This window comes from Cetorhinus maximus, chromosome 14, assembly GCF_964194155.1.
Source record: "Cetorhinus maximus chromosome 14, sCetMax3.hap1.1, whole genome shotgun sequence".
Lineage (NCBI taxonomy): Eukaryota > Metazoa > Chordata > Chondrichthyes > Lamniformes > Cetorhinidae > Cetorhinus > Cetorhinus maximus.
In genome coordinates this window covers 11734453-11756242 of record NC_135892.1, presented here as the reverse complement: position 1 = coordinate 11756242, position 21790 = coordinate 11734453, and the positions used below count along the sequence as shown (strand labels likewise).

Below are 21790 nucleotides of genomic sequence, written 5' to 3'. Positions count from 1 at the left end.
TGAAAATAGTCAAGCATAGTGTCAAACCAGAGATATTACAAAGCTTTGGAGGGGGCAGTTATTTGTATAAAACAACTTAATTTGTTGGAACTTGAGTTGTCAACAATATAAAAAGGATTAACACTTGAATTTATGATCAAAAGAATCTGACAGATGGCTAATACTATTTAATAGCTGAGCACGTGGAAAGCAGTAGTAGAATCGGACAGAGTCAGCATGGATTTACGAAAGGGGAATCATGCTTGACAAATCTACTGGAATTTTTCGAGGATGTAATCAGTAGAGTTGATGAGGGGGAGCCAGTGGATGTGGTTTATTTGGACTTTCAGAAGGCTTTCGACAAAGTCCCACATAAGTGATTGGCGTGTAAAATTAAAGCGCATGGGATTGGGGGTAGTGTATTGAGATGGATAGAAAACTGGTTGGCAGACAGGAAACAAGGAGTAGGAATAAACGGGTCTTTTTCCAAATGGCAGACAGTGACTAGTGAGGTACCAGAGGGATTGGTGCTGGGACCCCAGTTATTCACAATATATATTCATGATTTAGATGAGGGAATTAAATCTCCAAATTTGCAGATGACACAAAGCTGGGTGGGAGGGTGAGCTGTGAGGAGGATGCAGAGATGCTTCAGTGTGATTTGGACAAGCTGAGTGAGTGGGCAAATGCATGGCAGATGCAGTATAATGTAGATAAATGTGAGGTTATCCATTTTGGTAGTAAAAACAGGAAGGCAGAATGGCTATAAATTGAGTGGGGGAATGTGCAACGAGACCTGGGTGTCCTTGTACACCAGTCGCTGAAGGTAAGCACTTTACCACCAGAAAGGCAGTGGTTTGCCACATTTCCAGGTACGTGATAATGGTGGGCTTCCCATGGCCATGGGGTGAGGTGCTGCAGCAGGAAAGACAGGCTGGGAACCCTTTCTCTAGAAAAGAGAAGGCTGAGAGGTGACCTGATAGAGGTCTTTAAGATAGGTTTTGATAGGATAGACACTGAGCAGATATTCTCACATTTGGACAAGAAAAAAATTAGGGACAATAAGTAAACAATAGTCACCAATAAATAGAAAGGAAATTCAGGAAAACTTTTTTACCCAGAGAGTGGTAAAAATATGGAACTTGCTACCATGAGATTGAAGGGATGGCATAAATGCATTTACAGGGAAGCTAGGTAAATGCATGAAGGAGAAAGGGGATAGAAAGTTGGAGAAAGGAAAGATTTGCATTTAGATAGCACCTTTCATGACTTCTGCACTTTGCAGCCTATTAAGAACTTTTGAAGCATAGTCACTGTTATAATGTTGGACAGTCAGCAGCCAATTTGCATCCAGTAAGTTCTCACAAACAGCAATGAGGTCTGATGATTGTGTGGTTGACGTTGACTGAGAGATAAATATTGGCCAGGACACTAGGAGAACTTCCCTGCTCTTCTTGGTAATAGTGTCATAGGAAAGCAGATGCAGCCTCAGTTTACCGTCTCATCTGAATGACAGATCTATTGATAGGGTGAGATGAAGCGGGGATGGGGGGGTGGGAAGAGGCCCCTTTGGAGCATAAACATAAGCATGAGCCAGATGGGCTGAATGGCCTGTTTCTGTGCTGTAGACTCTATGTAACTCTACTCTCTTAATTGGGACAATGAAGAGATACTGGGTTCTTCCAGGGTCATCAAACATAAGATCTAACAAAAGTGATTTCCTTTTCAGGAGGGCATAACTTCCAAAGAGAAAATAAATCACACAAAGAGGAAAAAAAGAAACATTAAATTAAAAAAAGAATATTATCACCCATGTCTCTATGTAATTATATATAACTCAGGTGTCTGTTGTGACTCAAGCCCAGGGGTTTAAAGACATGATCCATAATCCAGGATGACACTCTTGTGCTGTATTAAGGGAGTGCTGCAATGTCAGAAGTGCCATCATTTGGATGAGATGTTAAACTGAGGCCCTATCTGCCCTCTCAGGTGGACGTAAAAGATCCCATGGTACTATTTCGAAGAGCAGGGGAGTTATCCCTGGTCAATATTTATCCCTCAACCAACATCACAAAAGAGATTATCTGATCATTATCACAATGCTATTTGTGGGAGCTTCCTGTGCACAAAGCGGCTGCCACATTCCCTATATTACGATAAGAACAACTTTTACTAAACAGCACCTTTAAAATTATGAAATTTCCCATAGGAGCTTCACAGCAGCACCTAAAACACAGCATGAAACTCAGCCACATAAAGATTATAGGTCAGATGACCAAAAGCTTGGTCAATGACACATGATTTTAGAGGTGCCTTAAAAAAAAAGCCAGGCAGAGAGGTGTAGGGAGGGGATTCCAGAGCTGGGGGCTGAGATAACTGAAGGCACGGCCACCAATGTTGGAGCAATTATAATTTGGAGTGCACGAGGGCAGAATTAGAGAAACACCGATATCCCAGAGGATCGTGAGGCTGGAGAGGTTACTGATATAGGAAGCGACTAGGCCACGGAGGGAATTGAAAATAAGAATGAGAATTTTAAAGTCAAGACATTGCTTGACTGGGTTCCAATGTAGATCAGCAAGCACAGGGGTGATGGGGGAACGGGACTTTCTGCGAATTAAGGCACCAGCAGCAGGGTTTTATATGATCTCAAGTTTACGGAGGGTAGAATGTAGGCGACCAAACAGGACAGCCTTGGAATTGTCACGTCTAGAGGTAACAAGAGCATGGATGAGGGTGTCAGCAGCTGATGAGCTGAGTCTGGGCAAGTTGGGCAATATTATGGAGATGGAAATGGGCAGTGAATACACTTCAAAAGTAACTTTATTGGCTGTAAAGCACTTTGGATCGTCCAGTTGTGATGAAAGATGCTATATAAATGCGACTTCTTTAAACTTTTCTCCTTCTGGGTTACTTTAGTAAACTTTCCCCTCCACCAAGTTATTCGTCAACTCCTTCCCAGCTTTGATTGACACCGTCACGAGGGGGCGGGGCCCAGAGGCTGCAAGAGCGCAGCCAATCAGAGTCGGCAGCTAGGCGTTCTCAGCCAATCGGGGAAGGGGAGAGCCCTTAAAGGGGCGGGGGGTGGAGTCGGCGGGTTTTTTTTAATCCCCTTGGCGGCGGCGGGACGATGGCGGAGCGGCTTCGGAGAGCGGCGGCGGCGGCCGACTGAAGGATGAAGGAGCAGCCGGAGGAGGAGGAGGAGGATGTGGCGGCGGCGGCGGGCGGAGGCAGCAGCAGCAGCAGGCGGCGGGCGCGGCTCAACCCCAGCCCGGGGCCGCCCGGGGAGCGAGGGCTGACTCCCCCGGCCCGGACTCACAGGCTGAGCCGAGGCTCCAGGTCTGCAGCTAGGCCCCAGGCGGCTGCAGGTGACAAAGACGCCGGCAAAACTTCCTCCAGCAGCTTCCCAAGCCCCCAGTCCCTCATTACAGCTAAACACAGGGCGCTTAGGGCAGCAATAACTGTCTGGAAGGCCAAAAACTGTCTGGAAGGCCAAAAACTGTCTGGAAGGCCAAAAACTGTCTGGAAGGCCAAAAACTGTCTGGGGACCAAAACCTGTCTGGGGACCAAAACCTGTCTGGGGACCAAAACCTGTCTGGGGACCAAAACCTGTCTGGGGAACAAAAACTGTCTGGGGAAAAGAACTGAGAGCAAAAAATTGTCTGGGAGCAAAATACTGGGCACCAAAACTGGGCAGTTTTTAAAAAAACAAACTGGGAGCAAAAATGTCTCAGAACAAAATCTGGGCAGCAAAAAACTGGACAAATATTTCTATCTGCACCCATCCTCTACAAGGTGATGCTCTCTACCCCCCCCTGCAGATTGAGCTCAGCTAAAACCCTGCTGCCCAGGCAGCTTTTTGTACCAAGCCCCCCCCGTTCACCCATCGCCCCTGTGCTCCCTGACCTGCGAGGCTAAACAACGTCTCGATTTCCAAATTCTCACCCTTGTTTTCAAATCCTTCCACAACCTCGCCCCCCCCTCTCTATCTCACCTTCTCTCTTCCAGCCCCTCCTGAGACTGCTGCGCTCTCCTGTGTACCTCTCCAGTGTTGGCCTCTTGAATTTTCTCGATTTTAATCACTCTCATCACTAGCTGCCTGATCCCTAAGCTCTGGAATTCCCTCCCGAAGCCCCTCTACTTCGCACCCCCCTCTTCTCATGCGTGCTTTAAAACCTATCTCTTTGGCCAAGTTTTTGGCTGCAGCTCATTATGAAGCTTGGTGTCAAAATTTATATGATAATTTTAATAAATTTATATGATAATGTTCCCGTGAAGCACCTTGTTGTAATGCTTTACCACGTAAAGGTGTTGTTTACACAGCACTTAAGCCAAAATAGGTGACGAAGCGAGGGGAGATTAATGGATACCTCTTTCAAAGAGTCAACAGAGGCACAATGGGCAGAATGGCCTCCTATGTTGTACCATTCCATGACACAATAGGAAGGGGGAAAAAGAAAATTAGGAGAGATCCAAGCCCTCCAGGAGAGAAATTAGGAAACACTTCATGCTAAATGTGGTAGAAATGTGGAACGCTCTCCCACAAAAAGCACTAGATGCTAGCTCAACTATTCACTCTCAACCCTTGAGATCGCTAGATTTTTGCCAGCCAAGAGTTTTAAGGGGTGTGGAGACATGGAGGGTGGGTAGAGTTTGCATACAGATCAGCTATGTACTCATTAAATGGCAGAACAGGTTCAAGGGGCTGAATGGCCTCATCATATTCCTATGAGATACCCAATGCACTGTCAAAAGGAAGGGTTTTTGTTAAAATGAAAACAATGAGGAAGATGGAGAGACAACTGGGTGTGTGGTGGGCAGGAGCATCACAGCTGTTGAGCAATAATGGGAGAAGTAAGTGGAAATTCTGTATTGGGCAAAAGGTGTGTGTGAGCGCTTCAGACTGTAGGGGGGTCACCTGTTAATGGGGATGAGCTCCGGAAGATTTGAAGGCAATGTGTTAGTGGTGGCCCTGGGGATTGTGGCCTGTTGTACAGATGAGGATAAGTGCAGTGGAATGAGTTGAAGTTTATGGAGGATTAAGGTAGGGAGGCTGGTTAGCATAGTAGCAGAAGTTGAGCCTTGAGCTGGTAAAGTACGTGGACGTTGATTTCAATGGTTGGTTTCAATGTCGCAGAGACGGAGTCGAGGCAAGTGGTGTTGCAAAGGTGCAAGTTGCAGATGTGACAGATTTTCCATGCCCCTGCTCAGGTGATATGTTAAAGGTTATGTACTGGCCTTTACATTCAGTTGTAAAATAATCACATCACTTGGTGAAGGAAGCTTTACACCTTGCAAGCTCCTTCCTAATGCCAGTAGCTCAACTATGTAAACATCTGATAAGAGGGAGAAGCTCCAAATGATGAATATAACTAAGATAATTAAAGCAGATAAAGCAAGGTCATATCTACACTTCCATTGTGCAAATGCATCCTGTATGAAGTCTCAGCCCTATATGCAGCTTATCTTGCAAACGAATTACCCTCACTAGCTGAGGAAGGGAATACTGGGTCAGCCAAGTGGGGGTTGTGGCTTTGTAGCAGTAATTGACATAAAAGCTTCCTTTGCACTCTTTAAACCTTACCTGCATGTCACAGATGTCTGAATCTGCCCTTACTGCAACTGCCAGTTCTGTTTGAGTCAGTTGGTCACACTTCTGCCTGAGTCAGAAATCTGTGGGTTCAAGTGCCACTCCAAAATGTAAGCCAATAATCTAGAACAGACAGTTACAAAGGGAGTACTGTGAAGTTGATGGTGCATTATTTTGGTTGCAACTTTAAATAAAGGACCCATCGTCCATTTGAGGCGGACACGAATTCTGTGTCCTCGCTAAACCATTACCAGCAAAATCAGATTAACTCATTGCTCATGTTTGGGCGGCGGGGGGGGGGTGGATTTGTGGGGTTTGCAGTGTGCAAGTTTGCTGCTGTCTTAGGTAGCACTTACCCAAAGTGTAATTTATTGGATATGCTAAGCTTTTAAGTTTTCCGAAAGCAGAGAGCACTCTTATAAAATTCAGGCTCGCTCTTTTCCCAAACTGCTGGAAACAATAATGAGAGGAGAGGCATTTGAATTGCATGCCTCTACCCAGTTGGAAAAGAAGTGGAATGATAGTGTTCTATAAGAGTGAAAATAATAGCAGCGGCTTAGAGAGTATTCTTGAGTACGGCTGAATAAAGAGACACGGTGAAGCTTTTCGTCTTGCACTCAGGACAGATTCGCAATATCAGTTGTAAAGGGAAGAGAGTGCTGATTGGTTGGTGAGTGGACTCTGATTGCCATGATTGAACCGTTGCCATGGGGAATGCACCAATGAACTTCTAAGCTCATGTTTAAACTCAAACCGGGTAGGTTGACTGTGATTGGTCAAGGCATTGCCATGGGGAATGGCTGTCCCCCAAGTTTTGTTTAGTTGAAATAGGCACAATGCATGTACAAGCCCTTTCTGTCTGCAAAGGACAAGGCCCTGTAAGTGAATATTTGTAGCTTCTAGCCCATGTAGGTGAGCCACACTGTGAGCCCAACTGTTCTTAAATTGGTTGTCCATGTAATTCTTAGTACAATCAGGATTATTTAGCAAGTGCCGTCCAATCACGGAATCACATCTCTTGTTGGACAGTACGTTTTGAGTTTTGCAAGCAGGGGCTAGTTGGGTATGGTCAGTACTTTTTCTGTTGCGAACAACCGAAGGGAGGTGCTGTTTGATATAATCCACCAGTCATTGGGACATGCAGCCTACATACCTGGCATCGCACCGGTACTGAAATTCATATACCACATTACTCATTTGTGTGATAGGCAGAACACCTTTTTGGCTTGACAGCAGCATCCTGTTAGTGGCGAATGCCACTTGTGTTGCCACTGCGCAGCAGCAGCGTAACATGGCAAGCTTCACCTGTTGCTCAAATTGTTGCTCCTATTACAATTGATATTCTTGTAAATCTTTCCTGATGAGTGCAATATGAAAAGCTTCAACAGCGTGTCCCTTTTTTTCAGCAGTATGATGATTGTGGTAAGTAAATTGGAACACTGGATTACTCTGCCTGAGTGGGATTTCTCTCTCCTGAAGTATTCCTCTCAGGAATTAACAATGCTCACCAAATCATGTAAGAGTTGCGGAGAGCAATGTGTTAGTAAATGGTGGCTTATTTATTTCAGACATTACTTTATTATACTGTGGTTGAAGTCATTTCCTTGTTTCCTTGTAGTTATTCATATTTCCATCCTGTATAGATGCTGCTCCGTCTGAATTGGACAGACAGCCTGTTTTAAACATGCTTATTTTTAGTTGTACCCCAATCTCTGCACCATATTTAAACCTGTATTTTTATCTTCCAGAATTATTGTCATGTAAAACTCCTAAGAGGGTATTGAGAAAGCAGCAGCTCATTGCAAATCGCAATTCCCCTGTCAATGATTCCGAGTTGCAGCAGGATATTTATTGGGACCAGCACTCTCCAACCACATTTAAATTAGGTAATGTAACATAAGTTATCAAGTATGTGAACTAGATTGTTGAGAAATCCTATGTACATTTTCCTGCATTTTGTTTTTTAATTGGTCTTGCATTCTTTTCTCTGTTTTGATATTTTTCTCACTGCCTTGCCCCTCCTTCCTTCCTTCCTTTTACCTGATTCCAATATCAGCATGTACAGGCCTCGAATCAGTTATTGTACAGAAGTATATACGTGTTGCCTATCATGTCTTAATAGCTTAATAGTTGCCAAACAACTGTTTTACCTAAATTTTAAGTATTGCTCTTTTAACCATTGGTATTGAATTGATTATTTCTGTAACTCATCACGTACATTTTAAAGGCAGAGTATATGTTGTTTGAAGCTGTTGCATGTTATACAGAAGAACAGGCTTTCCTGGCAAAAAAAAGAGTTTATATGTGACCCTTTTTCCAGTTGGAAGGCTAAGTGAAGTTTTTATAATGTTCACTGTAGAACCAGGGCCTTGTTTTATTTTAAACTGACAAACACTTCTGCTAAAATACTTGAGAACAGTTTCAAGCAAAGGTGTTGAGCATTTTCTGTCGGTGCCCCACAGCATAATCTGAAGGCCACCAAGTTTAAAATCGGGTGTAGAATTGCATTGTTATTTCTGGTATGTTTCAAAACAGTAAAACCCACCATCAACTTATTTGAACTGATAAATTTTTCTTTAAAAGAAATTGAGCCAGTGTTGGCTTTATTGAAAATCAATAATAGAATTTGAAGGAAATGGAAGCCTAATCGAATTTAGCCTCTCGCCTTTGCTTATGCAGACAATGGAAAGAAGTCATCTGTGGTTTGTCAACATGCAGTGGAAATATCTGACATTGTAAAGCGCATCGCTCCTCAGGTAACAAACTATTTTAGGCACGAGAGTGTTGAACTAGGGGAACTGGTCAATTATGATAAAAGCAAAATACTGCGGATGCTAGAAATCTGAAACAAAAATAGCTGGAAAAACTCAGCAGGCTTGACAGCATCTGTGGAGAGGAAGGCAGAGTTAACGTTTCGAGTCCGTGTGACTCTTCATCAGAACTGAAGAGAAATAGAAATGAGGTGAAATATAAGCTGTTTAAGGGTGGTGGGACAGGTGGAGCTGGATAGAGGGCCAGTGATAGGTGGAGGCAAAGGAGAGATTGCCAAAGATGTCATTGACAAAGGGGTGTTGACGATGGTGATATTAGCTAAAGGATATGCTAATTGTGACATTAAGGGTAGAAAGCAGGATGAGCAAGTGACAGATGGCCCTAGTGGGGGTGAGGTGGAGGGAAGGGATCGAAACATGCCTCACAGCTGACATCCAGCCATTCAGCAAAAAGTTACTCATACAACAGATGAAAGGTCAACAACCTGAAACATTCACTCCTGTTTTTCTCTTCACAGACGCTGCTTGATCGGAGTATTTCCACCATTTTCTGATTTTATTGCAGAGATACCCAAGTTAGTAGCTTGCTAGCCTGTTGGGTTCAATGTCTCACCCATGTGGTTCAGTTATCCATTTAGCCAAGCCAAGGCTGTAATGGCTATGCAGATTAGTGTATTAAATGAGTCAAGGAATGCAATTTGCTGTGTTGCCAATGTGCGGGCTGAGGTTGGGTAAGGTCAGAGTTCATTCTGTCTGTCCCTGTGGGACATTATCAGTTGCCTTTGATTTGAGTTGTTTGGCATCATACAGACATTCAAAACAGGAGTAGAGGTAGGCCATTTGGCCCCTCGAGTCTGTTCTGCCATTCAATAAGATCATGGCTGATCTGTTTGTGTTTCAAATTCCACATTCCCATTTACCCCAAATAATCTTTGAATCCCTTGCCTGACAAGAATCTATCTACCTCTGCCAAAAAAAAATTCAGTGACCCCGCCTCCATTACCTTCTGAGGCAGAGAATTCCAAAGTCGCACAACCCTCTGAGAGAAAAAAATTCTCCTCATCTCTACCCTATAAGGGTGATCCCAAATTTTAAAACAGTGTTCCCTAGTTCTGGACTCACCCGCAAGAAGAAACGTCCTTTCCACGTCCACCTTATCAAGACCATACAGGATCTAATATATTTCAACCAAGTCACTCCTTACTCTTCTAAACTCCGGTGAAAACAAGCCCAGTCTGTCCAACCTTTCCTCGTAAGACAACCTGCTCATCCCAGGTATCAATCTAGTAAACCTCCGCTGAACCGCCTCCAATGCATTTACATCCTTCCTTAAATAAGGAGACCAAAAATGCGCACAGTATTCGAGATGCGGTCTCACCAATGCCTTTTATAACTGAAGCATAGCGTCCCTACTTTTATATTCACGTAATAAAGGATAGCATTCCATTAGCCGCCTTGATAACTTGCTGTACCTGCATTTTACTTTTTGTGGCACATTCACCTCTGCACCTTGGAATTCTGCAGTTGTTCTCTGTTTAAGTAATAATCGGCTTTTTTATTCTCCCTGCCAAAGTGAACAACTATCATCCAATGTTTTCACTGAAATGTTGGGGAAAGCCTTAAAATCGTATCAGTCAGCCTGTTTACGTCAATCTTGGGCCATGATCCTGTGGTGTGTGTGTGTGTGTGGGGAAGATGAAGAAATGAGAAACAAAGTTTGATTACCTATTTCAGTTATGGTTTAGGGAACGCTTGCCAATTTTCCTTTGGCAACAAAGATCCCAATTAAGTGAAATCCTTCTGTTATCTACTTTCAGTATTTTCTTTCCTTAAGTATAGAGTCAGAAATATCTACAGTGTCACTCGATAATTAATAGCAATTTTTGCTTTTGGGAAAAGTAGCGATCCTCCGAAGTGCCCCTGAACATATGGCTAGGTGAAGAGGCAATCCAGAGTAGCCCTGTTTCTTTTCGAGAAAGGATCAAAGCAAGTAATTCAAGGTACGTGCCACAAGAAGACCATTTTATAGCATTCAGAGTGGTTAAAGCCAGGCTGTAGTGGTATTTACTTGTAAAGCAAATTTTGCTGTGCTCTAGTGGAAAATTGGCATAAGCATCAATGAAAGAAATATATAAAACTCTGCATCAATAGGTTTGTATAATGAGTCGCTTTATTAGAGAAACTAAATTTTGTGACGTCGCTTGGCTGAAGTTGAACTTTTCAGCCTTTTTTTTTTGAACAGGCTACATCGTGTATAAAATGAAAATACCACTTTCTGATGCCGCAACAGCTCATGATTACAAAGCAGTTCAATGTATTTAAAAGAAAAAGCGTTCATATTTTACTTTTGTTTAATATCCTTATGAATAAAATTTGTTACGAAGTGAAATGCACTGTTAAAATAGCTGATTGAGAATCTGCACCAAAAATCTGTTGAGACTAATTGGAAGAAAGTTGTGGGCTTGGTGTTTCCACACCTGAGTGTGTATAACACTCGAAATTGATAGCTATTATAAATAAACGCCAACCGTTGCGGAGTTGTTGGATAATATTCTGAAATAGCCCATTCACAAAGCTGGACTAAAAATTCTTCGTGTCAGATAAATCACTGTGTGAACTTTAGGTTTTCTTTCTTGCTGGGGCATGCTGACCTTTATTTAGAGTTTCCTGGGGGCACTGAGCTAGTAATATAAAGCCTTCATTGAGCCACTGATCGAATTTAAAGAGACCTGAGAAATACTTCAAGTTTGAAAACAAAGCTCTAAACTTATTTATCACTTTGAGATGCACTTGTTCAGAGTGTTAACAAATTTAACTTGGTTTTAAACAGATCAATGCTCTCAATTTAACATTGTCACCAACTCCGTCCCTCTCCCTGGCAACTGCCTGAAGCTGAGCCAGACTGTTTGCAACTCCAGTGTCATATTTCACCCTGAGATTCAACCATATATCCGTGCCATTGCTAAGACCCCCTATTCCCACCTCTGTTACATCGTCCAACTTCGCCCCTACCTCAGCTCATCTGAAAACCTCATCCTGTCTTTGTTACCTCCAGACATGACTATTTCAAAATGAGCTCCCATGTTCAACCCTCTGTAAACTTGAACATAACATAACAATTAGGAGCAGGAGTAGGCCATTTGGCCCCTTGAGTCTGCTGAACCATTCAATAAGATCATAGCTGATCTGATTGTGGTTTTAACTCCTCTTTCCTGACTGCCCCTCCCCCATAACCCTTAGCTCCCTTGTCGATCAAAAACCCATCTAACTCAGCCTTGAATATATTCAATGACCCAGCCTCCACTGCTGTCAGTGGAGGAGATTTCCAAAGATTAACAACCCTCTGAGAAAGGAAATTCTTCCTCGTCTCCACCTAAAATGGGAGACCCCTTATTTTGAAACTATGGCCCCTGGTTCTGATTCCCCCATGAGAGGAAACATCCTCACAGCATCTACCCTGTAAATCCCCCTCAGTATCTTAGGACATTCAAAATTCTGCTGCCCATGTCCAGACTCTCATCCATGACCTCTGAGGTTGCTGGCTTACACCGGAACCTGGTTTTAATATTCTTTTTTGAATCCCTCCATGGCGTCACCCCTCCTTATCTCTGTGATCTCCTCCAGCCCTACAACTCTACAAGGTATTTGTGCTCCTCTAATTCTGACCTCTTGAGCATTTCCAGTTTTAAGTGTGCCACCATTGGTGGCTGTGCCTGTATTTGCCTTGGCCCTAAGCTCTGGAATTCCTTCCCTAAACCTCTCCACCTTGCTTTCCTCCTTTAAGGCACTCCTTGACGTGACCGAGCTTTTGGTTATCCGCCTAATATTTCCTTTTGTTGCTCAGTGTCATACCTTGTTTTATAATGTCCTTGTGAAGCACCTTGGGGCATTTCATTACATTTAAAACACTATATAAATAGAAGTTGTTTAAAATTCATGGCCATTTTAGCTAGTAAGCAAGCTATGTTTTAGCAATGTGTTAGGGTCATTTTTCTGGATGGCATCGGAAAAAGCAAAATCTGATATAATTTGGAAATAGACCAATTTTGATGCTTTTTCTTCAGTATGTTTTATTCTAAAGCTTTAGACCTGCATGCAGGTTTCAATGTCTTGCATAGATCTATTGGCATTGATCTGAGGAGAGGTCACTTGCCCCACTGAAATGGGTCCGCTGCTAGTTCTGTCCCATGTGTGCATCTGTCTGCTCTGTGTACATGTCTTTTATGTAAGTTTCCCATTTCCTGGTTGTATTAATTTTTTAACGTTTGCCTTCAAATCGGCTGTCTGTAGAATCAATTTGTATGTTGCAAATCCTCTCCAGAATGAAGACTATCAATTTAAGAAAAATTAAATATTTGCCTCTTCCGTCAATTCAGAAGTCAGCATCTTTTGCTGAGGCTGAAGTCATGGCCCATTACTTTTTCTGCCCTCATCTATTGATTCCTTGAAAGTACCACTTTGTACCATTAACATTTGGCAGAAAGCTACAGATATTTTAATTTGTACTAAAGACGCTATTAAATGGAGGGAGAGGAGCTTGTTTACATCTATGGAAGCCTTTTTTTGACGAGTCAAGGTTTCATGCAAGCAATTTGATCGCTCTAAAATTAGTCACAGTCAGGATTGCTGTCCACAACCTTAGCTTCCCATTCATGGCTCAGTAATACTCTGGTATGTGTACTGGCCTATGAAGTCATGAAAATGTTTCAAACGGCTGTAATCATAAATCTGCACGTGCATGATTGTCCAGGTTTATTGTAATCTTGTATCTTCAGGATAATTTATCTAATAACTTAACAGGCAGTGTACATAAAAAATGTCAGTATTATCACAATACTTAAAAGCAATCTGTTCAACGTTTAACAAATCTATTATCAATCTAGGCTTCGTTGAATTCTTTCTAATGTTATATTGATTTTTGCTAATTATCGATGCAGTTCTGCAGTTGAGGTAAAATATCCTTAAAATAGGAAACAAAATGTCTCCACAAAGAGATTCATTTTTTTTCATTAAAAGAAACGTTGTTTTAAAAGCATCTGAGAATTTGTCAAATTTTTATTCATTTTAGATTTCAAAAGAGCACAGAGGAAGAACTAATGAAGTTAGCAAAAGAATTTGACCGAAATATGGTGGAACAAGATATCGGTTATGGCCCGGAAACCAGTGAAGTTAACCGGATTTTCGATTATACAGATTTGGAACAGGCACAGCCAGAGCAACCAGATAATGACCTCTCAGCATTGGGACAGGCTGTGACTGGAACCACTGGGCTAGTTAAACATGATGCAGGCAGCACTCTTCCTGTAATGGAGCTGCACAGTCAGAATAGTAGTCAGAAGTCATTGGATCTAGAAGCTGAAGCCGCTGTTAATGCCTTGTTTGATGGACCCACCCAACATACTGGCCGACCTCTGAGTCAGGGCCTCTCGGGCGATGACTCGTCAAGTCCAAAACTAGACGGATTTCATACTTCCAGAGTGGTTCCAACATCTGCACAAGATGACATTGACCATGGTAAAGGCACTAATATAACAAGGGTAGACGAAGTAATGGTTTCCTCTTCGACTTGTAAGCAAGCCAGTGAACTTCAAGCCTCGAAGCCATTCGAATTAGATGCAAGTAAAGGTCCTCTCTTCAACAACACAGCAAACACCAAACATGGCAAAGGCTTTGCTCATAAAGCCATCACTGCAGGTTGTGAACTGGACCAGCAAAACAATACTAATGTTCAATCCACAGGTAGGATGGCAGCGCTTTGTACATCTGAAACAGTTCCAGAGAATGATGGGTTTGATGACTGGGAGAATGATGATTGGATGGCAGAGGACTGTTTTGTAATGGAAATTACACAAAACCCAGAACTTATTGCCATTCCCAAGGAATGCACTAATTTCCCAAAACAATCAGTTCATACCTTGGATGCTGCTAACCTGAATGGTACAAAGAAATTTAATGATTCAACCAACCCAAAGGCGGCTTCTGGCATGGTACCATGTGTATCATTTATGCAGCAGATGCAAAGACGTTTCTGCAAACCTAACAACGCTGAAATGAGAGCCAAAATCGTACAATTTGAAAAACGATCTGAGGCACCAAAGCCAAGGGCTACTTTTGCACTACAAAGCAAACCTAGTAGTAAGGTGGCTGAACAGCAATCTCTCAACAAAACTCAACAAAGCAAAGTGTTTAAGCCTGTGGTTGACACATTAATAAGAAAAGAACAGAGGAATTCCGAAGTTTCAAAACCTCACTGCAGTTCCCATCTGTTTAATGGACCTCTAATGGAATCACCTTGCTTGTCTCATACAAAACCTTTTAATCAACAGCCATTGCATAGTGGTAATGCACAGAAGAATACAAAGGATCCTCTTGTTTCAGTTCCTGCGAAATTGAACTCACCCGATCAGCCGGAATCTGGAAAATCCTCTCGTGCTGGTTCACAGAGTAGGGTTGATGTACCTGCACTGGCGGCTGATGACTGGAATGATGAAAAGTTCTCCGACGAAATTCAAAATTTGTTTACTGAATCGGACAATCTGTGGGAAACTGGTGATGACGACGATGATTTGAACAGGATGTGCGATGATGTAGAAAAGCTGATTCAGAGCCAGAACTCTGAGGTGACTATCACCAGAGAGACTACAGGACTAAAAATAGCAAATATTAACCAGAGTTTAAAAAACAATGCAATTTTGACTTCAAACATGCAAAAAAATCATTTTGCTGAAAGGTTGGATGGGCAGCAAAAGCATTTAAATTACCAGCAATCTTCTCTTGTGTCAGAAAGCAAAATCTCTAAAGGGCAGTTAGCAGCAAAGCAAAACGCTGCACCTTCCACGAGGCATCTGCTAAGACCCACAGGTTTGACATGCACGGTGTGTTCTGCAGCTACACTCCCTACACAAAGCCATCATTTGAATTCTCTAAGCAATTTCCAGGGTAAACCTTTGTCAAACGCTACCCACACACGTGCAGTGAGTTTGAACAGATCCAATTCTATGCCTGGCTCTAGAAATGGTATTTCAGATTTGCTTCAGGCTTCAATTACTACAAACTTTGGCCATAGCCGGCAACTTTGTACATCCACAGTAACCCTGACACATGCAGCCCCCAAATCACAGCATACTACCGGCGTTCCCAGGACTCCACGGTTCACCTTCACTAAAATTACGGATTCTTCTCTGATGAGTGTTCGAGGGAACACCAGTAGTCATGCAGTGCAAAGTGCAAAGACTTTTAGCAACAGAGATCATGTAAAAAGCCCTATGGAAAGAAATGCTCAGTCAAATAAATTTTCCACAGCTACACAGTACCCAGCAGCACCTCTGAAGAGACATTTTTCTGATTCTACTTTACAGGCAAAAGGTGAGGTGTTTTCATCATTTCATGTGAATCCCGGTAAAATGTGATTAAATACCCTATTGGACATTTTTGTGATAACTAACAACTTGTTTTTAGGCAACGCAAATAGACACTGTTAGAGCAGGAACAATTTTCTCACTTTGCACTACCAATAGGGAACCTTACCAAGGGGTTACATTCAGAGGTTCGGGTGCACATCTGACGTCTGCTCCCAGTCAATGAGGTTTCCTGTCTGCAGCACAAAATGAGGGAAGTTAATCCCCCTGTTACTTAATTCCTTTGGTTAGCATTTAAGAATTCATTCCTTAATTAGTTCCCAGTGCTAGAGTTAATCCCTTGAGGTGCACAGATGGGGTCTTGATGTTATGGCAATAGGACTCTCCTCCACCCATAACAAAGGGGATGCTTTTCATGTACCTGGTGTTTTTAATGTCAGTGGGACAGGTGATGAATAAAGCATGCTTGCTTTTAAAAAGGGAACATAACTAGCTTGGTTTGTTTTGAAAGTAGTTAGGGTAAAAGACAAGTGCCTCAGAGATCTAGAGGATGTGAAGGGATTGCAAGGTTAGAGGAGATTTCTGAAGATCGGTTGGGGAGAGGGTGTGGTTTTGATTTGAAGGCAAGATTTTAAATTAAGTCTGATACCCTGGAGGGATAGGATGTTAACACAAATCACAGGAATGACGATGCTAGACAGGTCGCTGGGCCAAAATCTTGGAACTCCCTCCCTAACAGCACTGTGGGTGTACCTACACCACATGGACTGCAGCGGTTCAAGAAGGCAGCTCACCACCACCTCCTCAAGGGGGCAGTTAGAGATGGGCAATAAATGCTGCCCCAGCCAGCGATGCCCACACCCACAAAAATAGTTGGATTCAATGTGCCATGGGATGCAGGTTGCTGTTGGAGCTTGTGGAGATGGTAGACTGGTTGAGGCTATAGGATTAATCAACAGCTGAAGCAAGGAAATAACTCTTAGCAAATTCAACACAGTGAATATCCACTTTGACAGCTGATTGTTTTCTGATGAGTTGCATGGTAAAATAATCATGGGTCGGGATCTGTGTCAGCTGACCATTTCTCAAAGTTCTATTTAGCTAAAATTGGAACTTTATAAAATGTTCTATGAAATTCAAATTACACATCTAAGCTATTATTTGTCTCAAAGAATATTGCTTTCTATGCTTTCCATTTGTGCAGTTGTGGAGAAGCCAGTAGCAAAATGTTCATTGCAAGAGATTGAACAGAAGAAGTTGGCAGCGTTAGCTCGGAGGAAGATGAAAATGCAAGCCGGCTATGCTCATCCATCATCTACATGACTTCACAGATCCAAAGGATGACTGGTTATTATAGGAATGTAATGAAGAAAGTAGCACTTGGCTGAAAGAGTGCACATTTTCTTTCCAGATAATCCGGCTCTGCATCTTATTTTCAGTCTGCAATGTAGCTGGACAAATAAATGGAGAATTGAGTTGACTAAGAGAATAAGTGTGTGTTTACGTTATAATTAAGTTATTGAAAGTTATTGCAGTATTTATCACACTGGTGTGTTTCCAATATCGTGACTTGAAAGCCTTTGCTTTTTTCCCCACCCTCCTTGCCTCCACTTGGAAGGCACTGACTACTTGCTGTGTTCCTTCTGACTATTGGACTGTGGAAAGCATCGCATCTGAGACCAACATGTGCAATTTCAGCAGCAGAGGCTGTGGGGTCACAAGTGAGCAGGGGAAGGAACCCTGGATTCCCCCCACCCCCCGCCTTTTAAGTAGAGGGTTTAGAGGTTTATTGAGGCTTCCCTACTGCCACCTACTTGAGGTAAACTGGTTTCGCAAAGACTGGGAATCGATACAGGGACTGCCCTGACATCGTGGCTGAGTCACCAGCGTTGTACCTAAGCTTTCTAGAAACATTTTAGTCATTTTGCTTCAAGTGCTAATGAATACCCAAGCTGAGCTCCTGCAGAGTTACAACCAGTCACTGCCATCCTCTGCCAATCATTTCTGATTTAACTTCACAATTATGAGCTGCCACAAACATTATTAAAATAGTTTTCTAAGATGAATTTCTGTTTTTGTGAATAAGGGACCTTCATGGCTTTTTGTTACTGTGCAAGGGATTCTTATTGGAAAAGTTTGCACATGCTTGTGAACTGGTTTTAATCTCTTATTCCTGTTAAGCATGCCTTACAAATTTTTTGTTACTGTTTTAAATTGCCTTGGGTTCAAGTTCCTCTGGCAGTGCTCTGCGTGAGGTATTCACCCAAAAATTTCCTTGTACTCAGTTTGAATGTCGCCATTAACCCATTAGCTACTGCCCCAAAAAAGTACATGGAGGGTTCATGGAATAATACCATGACTTTATATCATGAATTTTTATGTTTGGAAATTTGAGCTCCCTTTCTGTTTTTCTTAATTTACAGCTGAGCTTAGTGAAGTGCAGACTTGGACAAATGTTTAATTCGGGTTCAGGTTGTCATGTGAATGAAGCTCTTGTGACGCTTTAATTATGTCTTTGTTGTTACACAACTGTGCTTTAGATTACTGTAACTTGGCCTGATCAAAATTTTACTGTATAAACATTTTCTATTATTTTTATAACCTACCTCAGAACATGAATATTTATCAAAAATATTCTGATCCTGGTCCATTGCTTTCCAGTGTAGTTGTTATTTACTGTTTTCTGATGACATGCTAGTAATACTTTATTCGTTATTGAATATCACACCTTTATAGTAAAATTTAGTAAAAATCAAATTTTATTTTGTTTTCGTTGTTTGCACTACACTATTAACGTTAGAAGACAAGATCTTAAAGTGCTGCCAGAGAATAATCGTGGTGGTTGGTGCTGGTCTGAATCTATCCTTATTATTTTTAGTATGTTTCTACTGGCCCATGTACATAATACTTTGGCAACTGTACATATGTAAGTGTTTATGTATACCTGGTGCTTTTTAACCAGTGTCTAGACATCTAATTAAAAAAAATTGAAGGAGTCATTTGGTATTATAAAATGACAAACTAATGTACCTTGAATTTTTCTCATATGCAGTCCCATTTACTATTCCCAAGGGAATAATCTAGTTAAGTTTCTATATTTGGTTGAGTGCATGATAAAATTGTAGTAATATTGCAAAGTAGTGGTGAGGTTATGCTCAGGGTGCAGTACACTTCATCCACTGTTGCTGGCCAGAGGCAGACTTTGATTTTAAGAAAATGAAAGTTCAGTCAAACTGATTTTAAATTGGCTCCATTCTGAAATCTCAAATACTGTGTAATGTGACAATTCAGATATCAAGAACCTGTACATTATAAGCTGGGGTGAGTGAGTGTGTCTAATTTCATCCACATGTCCCACCCAATCTTCCCTTTAAAATTATTCACCGTCTATTTTGTTAGTGGGTGGTTACTTTAAAGCTTTTTGCACGCCATGAACATGCGTTATTTATCAGAGAAAAGCCAGCGTGCTCGATTTAGCAGGGACGTTGGTCCCACCTCCTCCTCCCTTGAGCCTATTTCCCTCCCCTCCCCCTAAGTGCCACCACCCTAATTTCCCTTTCTGGCCCTCGCCCTAGCTGATACTATAAACGGTTCATGTTCTTCAGGTACTGTCCTCACCCTCTCAAACTGCAGTTCACATCCACTGCTTAAAAAAAATCCAACCCTTGGACTTCCCTTTCATGGCAAAGTATTCCCCACCTCCGACCTTCCATTCCCCTCAAGCCCTTGAGCGAATTGTCACCCCCCAAATTTCCGGCCATCTTGCAACTCCGTGTTGAACTTTTCCGATCACCTTTGCACTCCTGGCCCAGCACTGAAATGGCCCAATCAAAGTTAGAAATTACAGCTCTGTCGCAGTGATCTTACCCGCTTCACCACTCTCGACCTCTGCAACCTTTGACATAGTTGTCCACAGCATCCTTCTCCAATGCCCCGCTCTTTTGTCCAATTGAGTGGAACTACCCACATCTGGTTGTGTAGATAATTACCCAGTTATAGCCAGAACATCATCTGCAATGGCTTTTTGTATCCTCCTTCACTGTTACCTCTAGAGCCCCTGAAGGATCTATCTTCGGCCCCGTCTTATTTCCTATCTATATGTTGCCATCAGATTCTACCACAGTATTACCATGTTTCTTGAACCCACTGTTGTCTTTTTCATATCAGATTGCTGGGCAGACATCCAATCCTGGATGAGCCATTGTTTCGTGAGCAACAACATTTTTTTTTACACAGCCTGTGGTAATGATCTGGAACTTTCTGTTTACGAGGTGATGGATGCAGAGGCGATCAATGATTTCAAAAAGAAATTGGATGGGTACTTGATGGAAATAAACGGGCTATGGGAATACAGTGGGGGAATGGGACTGACTGGGTTACACTACAGAGAACTGGCATAGGCCAAATGGCCTGTTTCTGTGCCATTATGACTCTGACTGTATAAACATTGTGAAGCCCAAAGCAATAATCAGCCCCACCACAAATGCCAGTTTCCAACTTACGTCACCAATCCCAACCCCCTCCCTGGCCATTGTCAGGCTGAACCCAACTTCACAACTTCTGTCCAATTTGACCCTGAGCTGAGCTTCCAACATCAAACCCTTTCAATTGCAAAGACCAGCTACTTACACCTGCATAACATCACCTGTCTCCACCCCTCTCAGCTTAATTGCTGAGGAAAGCCTCATCCATGCTTTTGTTCCTCTAGATTTGACAATTTTAAGTGCACTTTTGGCTGCTCTCCCATCTTCCATTCTCCATAAGCTTGAGCTCATCCAAAATTTTGCTGCTCATATTTCGACCTGCACTATGTCCCACTTATCCATCATCTGCTTTCACTCCAGACCCAACAACGCCTCACTTTAAAAATGAATACTCTTGTGTTTAAATCCATCCATGACCTCACTCCCTCCTTATCACTAACTTCTTGCAGCTCTACAACCCTCTGAGAATAATGCATTTCTGCAACCCTGGCTCTTATGCATCCACCACGCCCTGTGTCTCAACATTGGCAGCTGTGTCTTCAGCCATCTAGGCCCAAAACTCTGGAATTTCCTTCCTAAACTCTCCATTTCTCCATTAAAACAGTCCTTTTAAAAATATACTTTGACCCAAGTTTTTGGTTACCATTCCTAATGTCTTTAGCTTGGTGTTAATTTTTGTTTGATCATTGCTCTAATGACATTCCTTGGGACATTGTACTATGTTAAAGGTACTATATTAAATGCAAGTTGTGTGAGATTAGAGAGCATTTGCAGCATTCAGGTGGGCAATGGCTTGTCATGTTTTGTGGTATTGGAGCTTTTCCAGTTGGCTAGAAGAAAGGTGCGTAGCTGGGGCAAGTGCAGTAAAATCCACAAAGTCGTTATTGAAAGACATTCTCCTTCTCCAGCAGGTAGAATGTCCTAGGAGGGTGTTGGTCACCAGGGCCTTCCATTGAATTGGTCCATGATTATGCTTGGCAAATTACTGCAGTGATTTGCCATTACCTTCTGCAGTATGGCTGACCACGAAACTCTCCTCTTACCACCTGCCATCAGATGTATTGGAAGGACTTGCATGCTGATAATCAACCTGTTTGGCCACATTTCAAATGCACCTTCCATAGCCATCAAGCCCTGAAGTGGAACTTAAACCCAAAGCTTCTGGTCCAGAAGTAGGGACACTACCCACTGTGCCACAAGACCTCTCTTAAAGGACATTATCAGTTCCAATTCTACTGCAAGCTTTAATGCAAGAGAAACAACATTTATATTGTGAGAAATGAGTATGTTTTATACAATTATGGTCAATCAGTTGGTGTTGCAGCTTTCTTATTTATTGTTTAACAGTTCATTCTGTAATTTATCGCTAAGCCAAGATCTGCGAGAATATTGATTCTTCTGCTCTCCAACATCTGGGAGATTTGTGATGCATGCAATAAGTTGAAGACAGTAACCAAGGTTTCTGTTTGATCCCTAACACGGTCCTTTACTAGACAGTGTGTAACGAAAGCTGCCCACTATTTCCACTTGGAGTAATTGCTTGTTTTAAGATACATTCACCAGCATAAAACTGAGAGTGAAAGGGTTAAATTATGAGGACAGGTTGTA

At 42.3% G+C, this 21790-nt stretch overlaps 1 protein-coding gene across 2 annotated transcripts; it reads left to right on the top strand.

The window, feature by feature from the left end:
- Positions 1-3094: 3094 nt before the first annotated feature.
- Positions 3095-18723, top strand: LOC144689420 (ewing's tumor-associated antigen 1 homolog). Of its 2 annotated transcripts, XM_078556494.1 has the most exons (6): positions 3095-3347; positions 7318-7455; positions 8249-8325; positions 10243-10340; positions 13409-15705; positions 16903-18723. In XM_078556494.1, exons 1-6 carry the CDS (start codon positions 3155-3157, stop codon positions 17019-17021), a joined length of 2922 nt encoding a protein of 973 aa, XP_078412620.1. In that variant the 5' UTR covers positions 3095-3154; the 3' UTR covers positions 17022-18723. The 2 variants fall into 2 exon arrangements, with proteins under 2 accessions (XP_078412620.1, XP_078412621.1); XM_078556495.1 differs by lacking the exons at positions 3095-3347; positions 7318-7455; positions 10243-10340 and having other exon boundaries at positions 8247-8325.
- The last annotated feature ends 3067 nt before the right edge of the window (positions 18724-21790 follow it).